The 20,800-nt window shown below is 43.5% G+C and overlaps 1 protein-coding gene across 1 annotated transcript in view; it reads right to left on the minus strand.

Moving 5' to 3' along the window:
* Positions 1-20,800, minus strand: part of LAMA1 (laminin subunit alpha 1) — a 233,613-nt gene that overhangs the window by 175,761 nt on the left and 37,052 nt on the right. The window contains exon 2 of the mRNA XM_038747260.1: positions 423-593. Coding sequence (XP_038603188.1) covers positions 423-593 — 171 coding nt within the window. The remainder of the gene's footprint in view (positions 1-422; positions 594-20,800) is intronic.

Below are 20,800 nucleotides of genomic sequence, written 5' to 3' on the forward strand. Positions count from 1 at the left end.
TTCCCTTCCCCACAGCACCTGTATATATGTATATATGGTTGTACATATTTATTACTCTATTTATTTATTTATTTATTTATTTTATTTGTACATTTCTATCCTACTTATTTTATTTTGTTGGTATGTTTGGTTCTGTTCTCTGTCTCCCCCTTTTAGACTGTGAGCCCACTGTTGGGTAGGGACTGTCTCTATGTGATGCCAATTTGTACTTCCCAAGCGCTTAGTACAGTGCTCTGCACATAGTAAGCGCTCAATAAATACGATTGATTGATTGATAGCAGTTTCTGTTTTCTTAACATGGAAACACACAAGCGAGAGAGAGAGACAGAGAGACAGAGAGAGAGAGAGAGAGAGAAAGAGAGAGAGAGAGAAAGAGAGAGAGAGAGAACAGTATGGACCAGTAAGGAGCTACACGCACTTACCTTTGGAGTTAGCGCTGTTGTGGTCACATATTCTGCACTGGGCATTGCGTACCGGTCGCCCGGGAACGTGTTCCACCAGTTTGCAGAACATCTCCGGCCCCTTCTCCCCACATGTGGCATTGGTGCGGATATGAGCATTACTGGCCAAATTTAGAATGGCAGGAAATAAACCTAACAAAAATGAATACATAAAAGTCACAAAATTAGGTGCGCTATTAAGCCAAAAAGATGATTATTCCATCTTCTCCCACATAGGCTAAGCATGATTACCTTCATTGTAACTCATAGACTACAGTCATTAATTAATTCATTCAATTGTATTTGTTGAGTGCTTACTGTGTGCATAGCCCTGTACTAAGTACTTAGGAGAGTATGAAATATCAATAAACAGATACACTCCCTGCCCACAAGCGGTTTACAGTCTAGAGTGGGAGACAGGTATTAATATAACTAAATAAATCACCAGATATACCCTATTTAATGTTCTGCATGGCCTGAGGCACCATACTTTATTATTGTATTTGATAAGCACTTTATTATGTACCAGGCACTGTTCTAAGAGCTGAGGTGGATACAAGGTAATAAGGTTGGACACACTCCATGTCCCACACTGGGTTTAAAGTCTTAATCCCCATTTTACAGATGAGGTAACTGAGAGAAGTAAGTGACTTGGCCAAGGTCACACAGCCAACAAGAGTCGGAGCCGGGACTAGAATAATGATAACAATAATAATGGTATTTGTTAAGTGCTTACTATGTGCCAAGCACTAGGGTAGATACAAGGTCATCAGGTTGTCCCACGTGGGGCTCACAATCTTAATCCCCATTTTACAGATGAGGTAACGGAGGCACAGAGAAGTTAAGTGACTTGCACAAAGTCACACAGCTGACAAGTGGCGGAGCCGGGATTAGAACCCATGACCTCTGACTCCCAAGCCCATGTTCTTTCTACTAAGTCACGCTGCTTCTCTTCCTAAGAATAATAATAATGATGGCATTTGTTAAGGGCTTACTAGGTGCAAAGCACTGTTCTAAGCGCTGGGGAGGATACAAGGTTATCAGATTGTCCCACGTGGGGCTCACAGTCTTCATCCTCATTTTACAGATGAGGTAACTGAGGCACAGAGAAGTTAAGTGACTTGCCCAGAGTCACACAGCTGACAATTGGCAGAACCGGAATTTGAACCCATGACCTCTGACTCCCAAGCCCATGCTCTTTCCATTGACTCAAGTCCTGACTGTCAGGCCCGTGCTCTATCCCTGAGGCCATGCTGCATCTCTTCCTAATCTTACTTTTGCCCCCCAACTCTCCCAGCCAGACTGGCACCACCATGAGGAAGAATGGGCTTTTCTGCTCCAGAGGCAGAGCAGAAGGGCAGAATGGGACGGAGAGTAGGGTGGAAGGGTCAGGAAGGACACCAGAACAGGACAAAAGAGAAAGCCAACGAGAGACTGTAAACTCATCCCTCCAGATTGTAAATTTGTTATGGGCAGGGTGTGTGCCTATTAATTCTGCTGTAGTGTACTCTCCCAAGCACTTAGTATAGCACTTAAGCTGTCAATAAATACAATTGATTGATTGATTGAGTCAGGAGTACTCAGAAGTGAATAATTCTGAAGAGCAGCACAAGGAGTACAAAGAAGAGGGAAAGCAGAGAGAACCAGAGAAGTGGGACTGGGGAAGAGATGGTGAAGAAAGATGGGAAATGGGATCTAGGAATTAAGTGGGGAAGGACAGCATGTAGAAATGTGCTTCCAGAAAAACAGTTAATAGACAGGGGTCCACAGGGAGCAAAACCAGGAAGTCTTAAAAAGATACAGAGAAGGGAAGATGAGCCCCAAAACAACTTCAGTTGAAGAGCCAGAGGAGATGAGCACGAAGCAGCATGGCCTAGTGGAAAGAGACCAGGCCTTGGAATCGGAAGGCCTGGGTTCTAATTCCGGCTCTGCACTTGCTTCCTGGGTGATCTTGGGCAAGTCACTAAATTTTTCCAGCCTCGGTTTCCTCATCTGGTGAAATGAGGATCAAATACCTGTTCTCCTACTTAGACTGTGGGCCAAAGCTGGGACAGGGACTGTGACCAACCAGGTTATTTTGTATCTACCCCATTGCTTGGCACATACCATAACTGCTGTTATTATCAGCAAGGGGGAGAGACATCAAAGAAAAGAGATGAAAAATACAATCTGGAACAAAGCATTTAAAAGGAGCCAGCAGAGAAAGAACAGAAGAGTGAACAACTGTGGAGGTAAATTAATAAACAAGGAGTGTCGCAAAGTTTAACATAAGAGTGAACCAGGAGTCAGAAAACATTACAGTGATCCAGGAGGCAGAAATTAACAAAATGCAACTACAATTTGGCCTCATAACCTTGATTCTACTCCAGCACAGCACAAGAATACATGCTCAATTTATGCCATAATTATGATTATGAATAAGAAGGTGGGGTCTGAGCTGATCGACTATTTAGAGTCGGCCTTTGCCACTGGTCATGAATTCCCTGAACTCAAGTGAACTGCACTGAAAACCTAGAGAGAAAGTGGGTGGAAAGCCAGAATAGGTCAAGAAGCTGAACTCATCTTCCCACACAAACTCTGTCCTCCCCTGTCTTTTCCATCACTGTGGACAACAGTACTATCCTCCCTACCTCACAAGCCCATAACCTTAGCATTAGAATTGAGGTTAGCATAACCTCAATTCATTTCTCTCATTTCACCCACATATTCAATCTGTCATCAAATCTGGACGGTTCTAAATATAACACATTGCTAGAATCCATCCTCTCTTCTCTATCCAAACTGCTACCACCCTGAGCCAAGCACTTATCCTATCCCGCTTTGACAACTGCATCTGCCTGCTTGTTGACCTACCGGCCTCCTGTCTCTCCCCACTCCAATCCATAAATTCATTCATTCGTTCATTCAATCATATTTATTGAGTGCTTACTGTGTGCAGAGCACTGTACTAAGCACTTGGGAAGTACAAGTTGGCAACATATAGAGACGGTCCCTACCCAACAACGGGCTCACAGTCTAGAAGGGGGAGACAGACATCAAAACAAAACATGTGGACAGGTGTCAAGTCGTCAGAACAAATCACTGTGCTGCACGAATCATTTATCAACAAAAGCATTCAGTTCATGTCTCCCCACTCCTCAAGAACCTCTAGTGGCTGACCATCCACCTCCACATCAAACAGGAACTCCTTACTATTGGCTTTAAAGAACTAATTCATTCAATAGTATTTATCGAGTGCTTACTGTGTGCAGAGCACTGAACTAAGCACTTAGGAGAGTACAAAATAACAATAACAGAAACATTCCCTGCCCACAACAAGCTGCTGACCCATCCTACCTCACCTCACTGATCTGCTAAAACAGTCCAGTCCACACACTCTGCTCCTCCAGTGCCATCTTACACACTGTGGTCCGATCTTGTCTATTTCAACACCGACCCCTTTCCCGTAATAATTGTGGTATTTGTTACTATGTGCCTGACCCCGTACTAGGTGCTTGGACACAAGCAAATTGTGTCAGACACAATACCTGGCCCACATGGGTCTCACAGTCTTAATCCCCATTTTACATTCATTCATTCATTCATTCATTCAGTGGTATTTATTGAGCACTTACTGTGCACAGAGCTCTGTACTAAGCACTTGGGAAGTACAATTCAGCAACAAATACAGGCAATCCCTGCCCATAATGGGCTCACAGTCTAGAAGGTGCGAGACAGACATCAAAACAAGTAAACAGGCATCAGTAACATTGTTATAAATAAATATAATCATATATATATTATATATATATATACACACCATTAACAAAAATAAGTAGAATAATAATTTTAAATATGTACATATATACACAAATATGAAGTAACCGAGGCCCAGAGAAATGAAGTGACTTGTCTAATGTCACACAGCAGACAAGTGGTGGAGCTGGGATTAGAATCCAGATCCTTTTGACTTCCAGGCCCGTACTCATTCCCATGTCCTCCTCCTAGCCTGGAACTCCCTCCCATTCCACATACACAAGAGCATCACTCTCTCAATCTTCAAAGCATTACTAAGGTCACATCTCCTCCAAGAGGTCTTCCCTAATTAAACCCTCTTTTCCCCAGCTCCCTCTCTCTTTTGTGCCATCTATGCACTTCATTCTGAGACCTTTGGATATTTGATAATCACCCCCACACCCCCAACCCCACAGCACTTATGTACACATCTTTAAATTCTATATCATAAATTACCTATTTATTCATATCAATGACTGTTCCCCTTTCTAGACTGTAAACTCTTTATGGGCAGTTATAGTCTAAGTAACAATCTTAAAGACATGAGAACAGTGGAAAATGAGAAAAGAAAATGAGAAAGTTGAATGGACCCAGCAATGATTAACAAGAGTCACGAGGGTAGGAACTGATGGAAAGAGAGAGAGAGAGACAGAGACAGACAGACAGACAGACAGACAGAGACAGAGAGACAGAGAGCCAGCAGACATCTAAGCCAGTGACATAAAAAAGAGGCTAAACCCCTAAACAAGAATAATAATAATTTATAATTATATTATTTGTTAAGGCTTGCTATATGCCAGGCACTGTACTAAGCGCCGGGATAGATATAAGTTAATTGGGTTGGACCCAGCCCCTGTCCCACATGGGGCTCACAGTTTTAATCTCTATTTTACAGATGAGGGAACTGAGCCAGAGAGAAGTGAAGTGACTTGTCCAAGATTTTATAGCAGATAAGTGGTGAAGCAGGATTAGATCCCAGGTCGTTCTGACTCTTAGGCTCATGCTCTAACCATTAGGCCAAGCACCACTTAGGGTAGTCCATCAGTCAATCGTAGTTATTGAGCACTAACTGTGTGCAGAACACTGTACTGAGTTCTTGGGAGCACTCAATATAACAGAGTTGGTAGACACACATTCCCTGTCCACAAAAACTTTATAGCCTAATGATAGGGAGAAAAATACACCTAAAGAAAATAGGGGACCCAAAGTCCAATGGATGAAGAGGCAACTATAAAGCCCATAATAAATCTGTCCTGGAGGAGCAAACACAATCATCTGAGTAGGAAGTTGGATTAAATGTGTGGAAGAACTTCAGAACCAGTTCTATAAAACAGGAAGAGAAATAGGAAGGAGGCACCTCACAGGTGGTGGAACTTGCTTCAGGCTTACAATACCTGGTTATGCCTCTGCAAGCCCTGTTTCTTCTCTTAAAATTGTGAAGTAAATCTATGCTATTGCATGATTAAATCCTTTTTAATTAGGTGAGGTGGCCATGTCTCAAGGACACTCCCTGCACACTAGCTAGTTCTATAAATATGGGAAGCATGTTGCCTAGTGGAAAGAGCATGGGCTGGGGAGTCAGAGAACCTGAACGCTAATCCGGGCTCTGTTATTTGTCTGCTGTGCTTCCCTGGGCAAGTCATTAACTTCTCCATTGAAAAATAGGGATTTGGTACCTGTTGTCCCTTCTACTTAGACTGTGAGCCCCATGTGAGACCTGCTTATTTTGCAACTAACTCAATCAATCAATCAATCAATCATATTTATTGAGCACTTACTGTGTGCAGAGCACTATATTAAGCGCTTGGGAAGTACAAGTTGGCAACATGTAGAGACAGTCCCTACCCAACAGTGGGCTCACAGTCTAGAAGGGGGAGACAGAACAAAACAAAACATGTTAACAAAATAAAATAAATAGAATAGATATGTACAAGTAAAATAAATAAATAAATAGAGTAATTAATACGAACAAACATATATACTCACCACTTAGTACAATGCTTAACAAATATTATTATTATTATCATTATTATTATTATTATTATTATTATTATTATTAATGAATATAATGTCCATTCATCTAAATTTTCTGGTATAGTGGCAACATTTCCTGAAGCTTTGTCTAGCAAGCTTCACAGAATTTTTAACAAACTTCCAGCCAACTAAACCACCATGATAAGAAAGAGATCAATTACAATAAACTAAACTTGAATCCAGCTTCAAGGGTATCCTATTGTCGAGTAGCACGTACTTTTTTATGATACTTGTTAAGTACCTATTATAGGCCAAGAACTGTACTAAATGCTGGGGTAGATTATATAAGAAAATCATGTTGGACCCAGTCCCTGTCCCAGATGGGGCTCACATACTAAGTAGGAGGGATAGGATTTAATCCCTAATTTACAGATGAGGAAACTGAGGCACAGAGAAGTTACTTGCCCAAGGTCATCCAGTGGGCAAGCAGCAGAGCCAGGATTAGAACTAATGACTCCCAGTCCCAATTCTGTTTCTACTAGGCCACACTTCTTCCCTCATATTAAATCCCTCCATTATGTTTGCTTTCTTCAAATGAAGCTATCATTGAGGACATTATGATTTCCTCTAGGTTAGGATCTAACAGTGAAGACAAAAGAAGGGATGGAAAATATTACGTTGGTGCAGTTTTACTCACAGGCTGACGTCTTCCTGGAGGTAGAGTCTTCCTATAACAATCCTTTGAACCCCTAAAAGCTGCAATTTTTTTTGCTGTAAGTCAAGGGCTTTGCTTTGACTTATTTGTTCTGGTATGTGCCCTCCCCCTCATCAACACCAAGTGACATCCTTCCTCTTTTCCAAAATCCCCTCAAACTACTACCTCCTCCAGGAAGCAATTTAAATCAATCGATCAATCAATGGTATTTATTGGGCACTTACTGTGTGCAGAGCACTGTATTAAGCACTTGGGAGAATATAATACAACAGAGTTGGAAGATATATTCCCTGCCCACATCTCAACACTTTCTGTTTCATGATATTCTGCCACCTCAACACTTGTCACTCATTTGTTATGTATTGATTCTATTATGTCCATTATTTGTCTATTTTCTCACTAAGTAGGATGAAAAATGAGGGTAAAGATGGAAACAGTGCAAAAACAAATGAACAAATAGCTCAATATATAGAAATAAAGGAATAAAATATGGATAATGTGTATGAGAAACTGCAAGGCCTAGTGGAAGGAACACAGCCTGGGAATCAGGTAACCTGGGTTCCAATCTCTGCTCTGCCACTTACCTGTTGTGTGACCTTGTACAAGTAATTTTGCTTGTCTGGGCTTCCATTTTCTCTACTGTAAAATGGGGATTAAATACTTGTTTTACTTCCTCAGACCGAGAGCCCCAAGTGGGGACAGGGACTGTGGCCCACTGATTATTTTATACTGTCCCCATTGTTTAGTACAATGTTGGGTACATACAAAGCACTTAACAAATACCTAGCCATGTTGTCTAGTGGAAATAGCCTAGGCCTGCGAGTCAGGAAACTTGGGTTTCTCCACTTGTTTGCTATGTGACCCTGGGCGAGTCACTTAACTTCTCTGTGCCTCAATTTCCTCATCAGTAAAATTGAGATTAAATATCTGTTCTCCCTCCCCATTGAATCATCAGCCCCATGTGGAACAGTGACTATTTCCAACCAAACTGTCTTGTATCTACCCCAGTGCCTAGGTCAATCCTGGGCACATAGTAAGCCCTTAACAAATGTTAATAGTAGGAGTAGTAGGAGTAGTAGGAGTAGTAGTAGTAGTAGTAGTAGTGGTAGTAGTAGTATAAAACTTATACTTATTCTTATTATCCCCTCTCAGGGAGGCACCTGGAGATTTTCCAGTATTCTACCAGTCTTGACTAGAGGGGAGAGAGTCAAGCAATGGCATTACCGATTCCATTCCTAGCTAGCTAGCAAGTGGGAGGCAATCTGCTACAAGTCAAAAGTCCCCTGGGCTGGGCAGCAGAGGCATGGGGGACAGTTGAGGGCAGAGACTCATGTTTATTGTGCGGAAGAAGGCAATGGTAAACCACTTCTGCATTTTTACCCAGAAAGCTCTATGAATACACTACCAGAAAGACTGCAGATGGAGGCGGGGTGTTCAGAGAGAGATGATGATGATGGCATATGTTAAGCGCTCACTATGTGCAAAGCACTGTTCTAAGCGCTGGGGGGGATACAATGTGATCAGTTGTCCCACGTGGGGCTCACAGTCTTAATCCCCAGTGAGATGTGTCCGTGGTGTCACTATGGGTCAGAGACGATTCAACAGCATAAGATAAGACGATTGTTAGAATAGTACTACACCTTAATAATAATAAATGAATAAATAAAGGTTCACATACGTATGGTGACATGCACATAGCAAGGACTCAATAAGTGCTTTTGTTATAGCCAGAACAAAGAAAATTCAATGGCTGGGTTTTGCACTATCAGAAAAAGGCAGTACAATATTAATCAAACTTCAACACCTTCTTAATGATCAAGATTTCCTTTCAGATTTTCTGTGCCTCTGTTGGCATTTCTGAGACAGAGATTTAATGAAAATCTATTTACCCTGGCTTTCATTCATTCATTCAATCGTAATTATTGAGCACTTACTGTGTGCAGAACACTGTACTAAGCGCTTGGGAAGTACAAGTTGGCAATATAACTAGCCATAACTTAGAAAGCCTGAAGTTCAACATGAGTGAAAATGGCCAACTAATTTGAACTATTGGTCTTATTTAGCTTCCTTAGGAAACTGGATGGTCAAATTCACTATATGACAAAAAAGAGTCCACAAAGTCCAAACTATTCCCAAACTAGTACACGAGATGTGTGAGGATTATTTGAAGAAGTCTGTAGAGTGTTTTCTAACTCGCTAGCAAGTACTTGATTGTCTTTCTGAACCCCAGGTCTTTGTCATGCTGTTTTGTCCCTATGAAATTTGGTACAACTTCAGTGTCATTTGCATCAATGCAAGAGAAGCAATGCAGCCTAGTAGATAAAGCATGGAGCCGGGACTAAGAAGGACCTGGGTTTTAATCCCGCTCTGCCACTCGTCTACTGTGAGACCTTGGGCAAGTTACTTTAACTTCTCTGTGCCTCAGTTACATTGATACTGTATGCCCCATGTGGGACATGGACTGTGTCAAACCAGATTCATTTGTATATTGCCCAGAACTTAGAACCGTGCTTGGCACATGGGAAGTGCTTAGCAAATACCATGAAGAAAAAAAAAACGCAGAATCATAAAAGGGCCATTTTTTTCTATTAGACTATTTACAACATTGTAATGCAGCATTTTTGTGAATGCTCAAACTCTGAAAACAACTCCTTTGTTAAGCTTTTCCAATTCACAAACTATCACTTCCTCTGCTTCTGAAATTAAAACAGGTGTGGGAGTCTTTTTGGCACTCATTTGGAAGTATTCATGCAAATCAGCAGTTCTCAGTTTTGCCCAAGGACGATTCAGGAATCCTCTCCGTGCTATTGAGTGAGCAGACCACATGAACAGAACACACAAAATATGCTTGCATACACAAAGATGTGCTTTATCAGTGAGCTGAAATTTAATGTGCTGCCCAGACCAGTAAGAATTAAATTATGAGCCTGCCCCAAGGCCACTTTCATCATGAAAAGAGAGTCAAGAACAATTAAATAGCTTCAGCTGCAGTGGAAAGATTAACTAGAGGTCACAAAAGAAAAACAGTAGAGGGTTTATTTTCTACTCCTTTGACGAAACATCCATCATAATCAACAAAATACAGTAAGTTCCTGTTATATGGAATTTGCAGTGATTGGATAGATCTGGATCTATGACCAGATTTTTTTGTTTGTCCTTGGAAAGAGAGGTTTTTTTGGGTCACAAGACAGTACCCTCCGTCCATGGAAATCCTGAATCTGGGTAACAGCCAAAGCAACTACTCTGGGGGTGGGGGGATTGTAGGCACAGCTGCCAAAGCTTGTTATTATGGGGGTGACATCATTAGCTTCACCCCCACACTTCATGGGGCAAGAAGGGGCACAAACCTAGCTCACCCTGCCCTTAGATTACGAAAAGAATCAGAGGAGGTGCCAAGATGGCAGCTCCGCACCTTGCCCTTGCTAGTAGGGGCTGAAAACCTTGCTTGTGCTGTATGGGTTGGGGTCTCTCTGGTATGAGTGGGAACTGGGAGTGGGCTGGAGTCCTGATGGTTGAAGTATTCAAGGCCCAAATGGGAACTGGCAGGACTGGGGTTCTCTTGGCATCAGTGGGAGCTGGGTGAAGGCTGGGGTCTCCATGGAGTGTGTTGGGGTTGGAAGTCTGGAGCCGACCACCGTGGCAACAGAATTTGTGTGGCCCCCATGAGTATGCAATCCGGCAGGGGGAAGGGTAAGAACCCAAGAGCACCTTTCATGACCAATCCTGCTGCCCAAGGAAAGCCAGAGGTGAGGCTATGGGAAGGAGATGATCCTCTTTCTGCACATTGTACTTGTTCTTCTTTCCCTCTCCTTCCCTTCTCCTCTTCCCTCTTCCATTTTATCATTTCTCTCCTCCCATTCCCTCCATCTCTTCCTCTCCTGTCCCGTCAAGGCTCCAATCCAATGTTCCACCCCCAAGTTGGTCCAAATGAAAACTTGACAACACTGAACAGGAGAGATGAAATGGCTCATCCATATTAGAAAGGGAAATACAATAATCGTGGTATTTGTTAAGTGCTTACTCTGTTCCAGGAACTGTAATAAGTGCTGGAGTAGATACAAAATAATTGGGTCAGAAACAGTTCCTGTACCCCTTGGGGTTCACAGTCTAAGTAGGAGGGAGAATAGGAATTGAATCTCCATTTTACAGATGAGGAAACTGAGGTACAGAGGAGTTAAGTGATTAGTCCATGTCACCCAACAAGCAAGTAGCAGGGCTGGGACTAGATCCCAGGTCCTCTGACGCTCATGCCTGTGTTCTTTCCACCAAAGTATTGCTAAAATCTGCCCTTTCCTCTCTAACCAAACTGCTGTAGCTCAGTGGAAAGAGCCCGGGCTTTGGAGTCAGAGGTCATGGGTTCAAATCCCGGCTCTGCCACTTGTCAGCTGTGTGACTTTGGGCAAGTCACTTAACTTCTCTGGGCCCCAGTTACCTCATCTGTAAAATGGGGATGAAGACTGTGAGCTCCTCAGGGGACAACCTGATCACCTTGTAAAATCCCCAGTGCTTAGAACAGTGCTTTGCACATAGTAAGTGCTTAATAAATGCCGTAATTATTATTATTACTACATTAATAAAATCACTTATCCTATCCCACCTGGATTATTACAGCAGCCTCCTTGCTGTCCTCCCAGCCTTCTGTCTCTCCTCATTCCAGTCCACACGTCACTCTATTGCTCGATCATTTTTCTACAAAAACGTTCAGAACATGTCTCCCCACTCCTCAAAAACTTCAGTGGTTGTCCATCCACCTCCAAATCAGGCAAAAACTCCTCACCTTTGTCTTTAAAGCAGTCAATCACCTTGCCCCTTCCTACCTCACCTCAGTACTCTCCTACTACAACCCAGCCCTCACACTTCGATTCTCTAATGCTAACCTCACTATGCCTAAATTTCATCTATCTCACCATTGACTCCTTGCCCACATCCTACCTCTGACCTGGAATGCCCTCCCTCCTCAAATCCGACAGACGATTACTCTCCCCAGCTTCAAAACCTTATTGAAGGCACATCTCCAAGAGGGCTTTCCTGACTAAGCCCCCCTTTCCTCTTCTCCCACTCCCGTCTGCTTCTCCCTGGCTTGCTCCCTTTGTTCTTCCCCCGTCGCCACCCCACAGAATTTATGTATATATCTATAATTTATTTATTTATATTAATTCTTTATGGCATTTATTAAGCGCTTACTATGTGCAAAGCACTGTTCTAAGCGCTGGGGTGGATACAAGGTGATCAGGTTGTCCCACGGGGGGCTCACAGTCTTAATCCCCATTTTACAGATGAGGTAACTGAGACTCAAAGAAGTGAAGTGACTTGCCCAAGGTCACACAGCAGACATGTGGCGGAGCCGGGATTTGAACCCATGACCTCTGACTCCAAAGTCCGTGCTCTTTCCACTGAGCCACGCTGTTTCTGTCTGTCTCCCCCGCTCTCCACTGTATGCTCATTGTGGGCAGGGAACGTGTCTGTTTATTGTTGTATTGCACTCTCCCAAGCGCTTAGTACAGTGCTCTGCAGACAGTAAACACTCAATAAATACAGTTGAGTGAATGAAGGCTTGCTGCACCTGTATGGCTGTAGGAGACGAAGCCCCCTGGAGCCTCTTTTTATAGAGCACAAATGACTAAATCCTATACTTGCTTTCGACCCAGATTTTGGCCAGGACTTGACTAGCAAATTAGCCATTTAAAAAAACAGAATACCCACCAGCCTCAATTATTCTGTTATTTCAGACCAGAAAAGTTATCTTCTGAAGTATCAGAATGCTATAATTTACCAGTTGAGAGCCAATTACATGTGTCTTGCTACTGTTTTACATGTTCCAGTGCTGAGTACAATGTGTAGCACAACTCCCCTACACAACTGTTTCCATATTCCTCTTCATTCTTTTGCATTTGCCAGAAGTGAAGAGTCCGAGAGCTGGAGGGAGTGGAATCCTAATTTCAAACAGGCCTTCCTCTGGCGCAACTTCATATTACTCCCGTCCAATCTTCCTTGTGCAGAACATGGTAGCCCTTGCAATGGAAGAGGGGAGGGGTTGGAAAGTTTTGAGAGCAGCAGCAATGCAAAGTCCACACAAATGGCCAGATCCCATTCTACAATAAAATCCTAGGGGTGTTCCTGCTCAATCTTAAAAATGCAGGAGAGAAGGCAAGTTTCCATGCAAAAGATTCTTTGTCTTCTCACAGTCTAAAAAAGATAGCAACATTCAGAAGTTCCTTAACCCTTAATAAGACATATGATTGCATTTTTCAGTGTATAGCCATGAATGTTCCTGTGGCTTTTTATTATTATTTAATAATAATAATAATAATGATGGCATTTATTAAGCGCTTACTATGTGCAAAGCACTGTTCTAAGCACTGGGGAGGTTACAAGGTGATCAGGTTGTCCCACGTGGGACTCACAGTCTTAATCCCCATTTTACAGATGAGGGAACTGAAGCCCAGAGAAGTTAAGTGACTTGCCCAAAGTCACAGAGCTGACAATTGGTGGAGCCAGGATTCGAACCCATGACCTCTGACTCCAAAGCCCGTGCTCTTTCCACTGAGCCACGCTGCTTCTCTGCTTCTGTCTGCTTCTATTTGATCAATGATCATGAAAACACCCATGGCTACAAATCTCATTATAATAATGACGGCATTAATTAAGTGCTTACTATGTGCAAAGCACTGTTCTAAGCACTGGGGAGGTTACAAGGTGATCAGGTTGTCCCACATGGGACTCACAGTCTTAATCCCCATTTTACAGATGAGGTAACTGAGACACAGAGAAGTGAAGTGACTTTCCCAAAGTCACACAGCTGACAATTGGTGGAGGCAGGATTTGAACCCCTGCCCTCTGACTCCAAAGCTCGTGCTCTTTCCTCTGAGCCATGCTGCTTCTCCATTATTCATTATCCATTTCAAAGGATGAATGCAAGGGTTTACAGTATTTTATTTGCCAATTACTGGGGATGACATTAATTTTGCTGATTTTTTGAAAGGTAGAAATATATACTGAACAAGACTAATGAGGTAGAAAAGAAAAGCTAAATGACACACTCATAGTCATACAATTAGTCTCCAGATTCCCACGGCAAAGTTGGAACTAAACTCTGTAGTTCCCAGTGCTGGACTTCACCTCTAGCCACAGAAGATGAAATTTCATATAAAGGCAGAATAAGAACATAAGCAATGTCATTACTGGATCAGTAATCTACTAAAATATTCTGCCTCCTACAGTGGTGTTAGATTTCTTGGAGGACCGATGTGACACTTACTCTCCCAATATTTGGGGGAGGACCATTTAACACCCCAAACTAACTTTTCCCTCTTGTCCATGAATTCATCCAAACCCCACCTGAACCTGCCAATATTTTCATCCTGTACAACTACCTGTAGTAATCAATTCCCTGTTTTGTTTTGTTTTTTAATGGTATTTGTTAAGCATTTACTATGCATCAAGCACTGTTCTTAGCACTGGTATAGATAGAAGTTAATCAGGCCAGATACAGTTCTAGAACCACATGGGGCTCATAGGCAAGTAGGAGGTATTAAATCCCCATTTTGCAGTTGGGGAGACTGAGTCACAGATAAGTTAAGCAATTGTGGTATTTGTTAAGCACTTACTATGTGCCAGACACTGTACTAAGTGCTGGGGTAGAAACAAGCAAATTGGATTGGACACAGTACCTGCCCTACATGGGGCTCACAGTCTTAATTCCCATTTTGCAGTTAAGGGGTAACTGTGGCCCAGAAAAGTTAAGCAACTTGCCTGAGGTCACACAGCAGGAAAGTGCTGGAGATAGGATTAAAACCCAGGTCCTCTGGCTCCCAAGCCTGTGTTTTATCCATTAGGCCATGCTTCTTGCCACCCACAGTGTGAGAAATTCTTTCCTTTTACCATTCAATCAACTGCTCCATTTAATGAGCACTTACTCTGGGCAGAGCACTATACTAACTGCTTGGGAGAGTACAATACAACTAAATTGATAGGCACATTCCCTGCCCACAATAAGCTCACAGTCTAGAGGGGGAGACAGAAATTAATATAATTCATTAAATTATGGATCTGTAAATAACTGCTGTGGGGCTGAGGGACGGCGGAATGAAAGGAGCAAATCCAAGTGCAAGGGCAATACACAAGGAAGTGGGAGAAGAGGAAATGAGGGCTCTGTAAGGGAAGGCCTCTTGGAGTAGATGTGCCTTCAATAAAACTTTTAATGTGGGGAGAGTAATTACCTGTCAGATATGAAGAATGAGGGCATTCCAGGCCAGAGAGAGGGTGTGGGCAAGAGGTTGGTGATGAGATAGATGAGACTGAGGTACAGTGAGTAGGTTGGCACTTGAGGAGCAAAGTGTGCACACTGCGTTGTAATAGGAAAGCAACCAGGTGAGGTAGGAGGGTGCAAGATGATTGAGTGCTCTAAAGCCAATGGTGAGGAGTTTCTGTTTGATGCAGAGGCTGATCAATCAATCAATCAATCGTATTTATTGAGCGCTTACTATGTGCAGAGCACTGTACTAAGCGCTTGGGAAGTACAAATTGGCATCACATAGAGACAGTCCCTACCCAACAGTGGGCTCACAGTCTAAAAGGGGGAGACAGAGAACAGAACCAAACATACCAACAAAATAAAATAAGTAGGATAGAAATGTACAAGTAAAATAAATAAATAAATAAATAAATAGAGTCATAAATATGTACAACCATATATACATATATACAGGTGCTGTGGGGAAGGGAAGGAGGTAAGACGGGGGGATGGAGAGGGGGACGAGGGGGAGAGGAAAGAAGGGGCTCAGTCTGGGAAGGCCTCCTGGAGGAGGTGAGCTCTCAGCAGGGCCTTGAAGGGAGGAAGAGAGCTGGCTTGGCGGATGGGCAGAGGGAGGGCATTCCAGGCCCGGGGGATGACGTGGGCCGGGGGTCGATGGCGGGACAGGCGAGAGCGAGGTACGGTGAGGAGATTAGTGGTGGAGGAGCGGAGGGTGCGGGCTGGGCAGTAGAAGGAGAGAAGGGAGGTGAGGTAGGAGGGGGCGAGGTGATGGAGAGCCTTGAAGCCCAGGGTGAGGAGTTTCTGCCTGATGCGCAGATTGATCGGTAGCCATTGGAGGTTTTTGAGGAGGGGAGTAATATGTCCAGAGCGTTTCTGGACAAAGATAATCCGGGCAGCAGCATGAAGTATGGATTGAAGTGGAGAGAGACACGAGGATGGGAGATCAGAGAGAAGGCTAGTGCAGTAGTCCAGACGGGATAGGATGAGAGCTTGAATGAGCAGGGTAGCAGTTTGGATGGAGAGGAAAGGGCGGAAAGGGCGGATCTTGGCAATGTGGGCGGATCTTGGCAATGGGCAACCACTGGAGGTTCTTGAGGAGTGGGGAAACATTTCCTGAATGTTTTTGGAGAAAAGTGACCCAGACAGCACAGTGAAGTATGGACTGGAATGGGGAGAGACAGGAGGCAGGAAGGTCAGCAAGGAGGCTGATATAGTAATTAAGGCGGGATTGGATAATTAATTGTATTAACGTGGTAGCAGTTTGAATGAACAAGAAAGGGCGGATTTTAGCAATGATGTAAATAATAATAATAATAATGATGGCATTTGTTAAGTGCTTACTATGTGCAAGGCACTGTTCTAAGCGCTGGGGGGATACAAGGTGATCAGGTTGTCCCAAGGGGGGCTCACAGTCAATCCCCATTTTACAGATGAGGTAACTGAGGCCCCGAGAAGGTAAGTGACTTGCCCAAGGTCACACAGCAGACATGTGGCGGAGCCGGGATTCAAACCCATGACCTCTGACTCCAAAGCCCATGCTCTTTCCACTGAACTGGCTCTTCTCAGTAAAGATGGAACCGACAGAGTTTAGTGATGATTGAACATGAGGTTTCAAAGAGAGAGAGGAGTTAAGGATAAAGCCAAGGTTATGGGCTTGTAAGACAGGAGGGATGGAGGTACAGTCTATAGCGATGGGAAAATCAGGATTTGCATAGGAAGATAAGAAGCTTTTTGGACATGTTAAGTTTGAGGTGTCAGCAGGACATCCAAATAGACATGTCTTGAAGGCAGGAGGAAATGCAAGACTGCAGAGATGGAGAGAGATCAGAGCTGGAGGTGTAGGTTTGGGAATCATCTCCAAAGAGGTGGTAGTTCATTCATTCATTCATTCAATGGTATTTATTGAGCACTTACTGTGTGCAGAGTACTGTACTTAGCCCTTGGGCAAGTACAATACAACAATAAACAGACACATTCCCTGCCCATAACAAACTTACAGTCTAGAGGTGGGGAGATAGACATCAATAAAAATAAATTCATTCCATCGTATTTATTGAGCACTTACTGTGTGCGGAGCACTGTACTAAGCACTTGGGAAGTACAAGTTGGCAACATATAAAGATGGTCCCTACCCAACAACAGGCTCACAGTCTAGAAGGGGGAGACAGACAACAAAACAAAAAATGTAGACAGGTGTCAAAGTTGTCAGAACAAATAGAATTAAAGCTATACACACATCATTAACAAAATAAATAGAATAGTAAATATGAACAAGTAAAATAAATAGAGTAATGAATCTGTACAAACATATATACAAGTGCTGTGGGGAGGGGAAGGAGGTAGGGTGGGGGGATGTGGAGGAGGAGAGGAAAAGGGGAGCTCAGTCTGGGAAGGCCTCTTGGAGGAGGAGAGCTCTCAGTAGGGCTTTGAAGGGAGGGAGGGCATTCCAGGCCAGGGGAAGGGCATGGGCCGGGAATCAAAGGTGGGACAGGAAAGAACAAGGTATTACAGATATGTGCATAAGTGCTGTGGGGCTGGGAGGGGGAAAAAACAAAGGGAGAAAGTCAGGGTGACACAGAAGGGAGTGGGAGAAGAAAGGGGTCTTAGGGAAGGCCTCTTGGAGATGTGCCTTCACGATTCAATAAGGCTTTGAAATGGAGGAGAATAATTGTTGAAGCAATGGGAGTGAATGAGTTCTCCAAGGGAGTGGGTGTAGATGGAGAATCAATCAATAATATTTATCAAGTGCCCTTCTCAGGGTCATTCATTCATTCAATTGTATTTATTCAGCACTTACTGTGTGCAGAGCACTGTACTAAGTGCTTGGAAAGTACAATTCAGCAATAAAGAGAGACAATCCCTGCCCACACTGGGCTTACAGTCTAGAAGTGGGGAGACAGACATCAAAACAAGTAAACAGACATCAATAAAAATAAATAGAATTGTAGATATATACACATCAAAACAAGTAAACAGGCATCAATATAAATAAATAGAATTATAGATATATACACATCAAAACAGTAAACAGACGTGCTGTGGGGTGGGGAGAGGTTCAACCACACCTTTTCCAATATACAAATTCACATTTATGGTATTTGTTAAGTGCTTATTACGTGCCAGGCACTGTACTAAGTGCTGGGGTAGATGCCAGCTAATTAGGTTGGACACAGTCCCTGTGTCCACAGTCACAGGTGGGCTCACAGACTCAATTCCCACTCTACAGACGAGGGAACTGAGGTCCAGAGAAGTGAAGTGACTTGCCCAAGGTCACACAGCAGACAAGTGGCAGAGTCAGGATTAGAACCCAGGTCCTCTGATTCCCAGCTCTGTGTTCTTTCCACTAGGCTGTGCTGTAGAACTAGTGAGTGAAAAACTGAGGGCTGTTTGCTTTCCTGCATTTGGAGCCATGGGACCAGAGTAAGTATCCGGAAGTGGGGATAGAGAGGATTGAGAGAGTTTCCGGTACTCTGCCAGGCTCGACTACGGGAAGAAGAGTCAAGCAGAGGCCTACCCATTCCATATCTAGCTTGGATAGTGGTTAGCAAGGAGAAGGCAATCTTTTACAAGTCAAAACTCACCCATGCCGGTCAGCAGCAGCACAGAAGAGAGTCGAGGGAGGAGACTCAAGTTTACTCTGCGGAAGGAGGCAACGGTAAACCCACTTTCGTATTTTTACCAAGAAAACTCTATGGATACACTACCAGAACGATTGCAGGTAGAGGTGGGACATTCCGGAGGAGATTTATCCATGGCATCGCTATGCGTCAGAGACGACTTGACAGCATAAGACAAGACAATGTATCAAGCAACTATTGAGTGCAGAGCAACCTGTGCAGAGCATTTGGAAGAGTAGAGTTAGGCGTTATGGTGCCTTAAGGAGCACACACCATAGTAGGAGAGACAAATATTAAAATAATATATAGATTGGAGGAAGAAGGAAAATGGAAAACATGTGAGTGTTTAAGAAATGAGCAATGTACAAAAGTGCTACAGAGGTTGCAAATATAATAAGTATGTGATTGGCACAAAATGTTGGAAGTACTTACATACCCTCCCCCCACACAAGGTAGCACTTACGCATATCTATTTAAACTTTGTTGCTTCCCCCTACCTGTAATTTATTTTAGTGTCTGCCTCTATCACTAGATTATCTGGGAAGCAGTGTGGCTCAGTAGGAAGCAGTGTGGCTCAGTGGAAAGCGCATGGGCTTTGGAGTCATACGGGTTCAAATCCCAGCTCTGCCACTTGTCAGCTGTGTGACTTTGGGAAGTCACTTAACTTCTCTGTGCCTCAGTTATCTCATCTTTAAAATGGGGATTTAGGCTGTGAGCCCCACGTGGGACAACCTGATCACCTTGTAACCTCCCCAGCACTTAGAACAGTGCTTTGCTTGTAGTAAGTGCTTAATAAATGCCATCATTATTATTATTATTATTACGAACTCCATGAAGGCAAAGATTGTGTCTACTAACTGTATTGTAATCTCCCAAGCATGAATACAGTGTTTTAGATAGAGTAAGTGCCCAATAAATAGTACTGACTGAGTGGTCTCGAAGTTAGGGGGTAAAGCAGAAAGAGAGGAAAATTGATCGGGGATGGCCTCCTAAAGGAGCTAAGATTTCAGGAGGGTGCTGAAGATGGTGAGAGCCTTTAATTTTTTTGAGTCTACCACCTTCAAGCTTTAATGGGGTCCCCCAATTCTGTTTATAGAATTTCTGGTTCCTCACCCCTCCAACTGGGCCACCCCTCACCTAACAGTTAAAACTTTAATAAAGTTCAAAGACTTGGAATGCTATGCTGTAGCCTCTGCCCAGGCTGCTCCATGGGCAAGGGAGTTCAGGCTGGTGATGCAGGAAGCGTCATCTAATGGGCCCTGAGATGCAAATGTGTGGCCTAGTGGATAGAGCCCAGGCCTGAGAGTCAGAAGGTCCTGGGTTCTAATCCCAGCTCTGCCACTTGTCTGTTGTGTGACCTTGGGCAAGTCACTTTGCTTCTTTGTGCCTCCTTTCTCTCATCTGTAAAATGGGGATTAAGACTGCAGGCCCCATGTGGGACAGGCATTGTGCCTGATCCAATTATCTTATGTCTACCCCAGCGCTCAGTACAGTATCTGGCACAAAGTAAGCCCTTAACAAATACCATTTAAAAAAGAAAAAAGGAAAAGTGAGCCACAAACAGCCATACTTCTCTACCTATGGGGATGGGTTAGAGTAACCCCTGTAAATTAATTAATGAATTAATTAATTCAATCATATTTATTAAGTGCTCACTGTGTGCAGAACATTGTACTAAGTGCTTGGGAAAGTAAAATACAACAATAGACAGTCACATTCCCTGCTCACAATGAGCTCACAGTCTAGAGTAAGGGAGACAGACATCAATACAAAAAGATAAAATTACAGATATGTACATAAGTGCTTTGGGGCTGAAGGGAGGAAGTGCAAAGGGAGCAAGTCAGGGCGATGCAGAAGGGAGTGGGAGATGAGGAAAATTGGGGTTTAGTCTGGAAAGGCCTCTTGGAGGAGATGGGCCTTCAGTGAGGCTTTGAAACAGGGGAGAGTGGTTGTCTGTCAGATTAGAGGAGGGAGGGCATTCCAGGACAGAGGCAGGACGTGGGCTAGGTGTTGGCGGCAAGACAGG

The sequence above is a fragment of the Tachyglossus aculeatus genome, chromosome 5 (genome assembly GCF_015852505.1).
Source record: "Tachyglossus aculeatus isolate mTacAcu1 chromosome 5, mTacAcu1.pri, whole genome shotgun sequence".
Taxonomy (NCBI): Eukaryota; Metazoa; Chordata; class Mammalia; order Monotremata; family Tachyglossidae; genus Tachyglossus; species Tachyglossus aculeatus.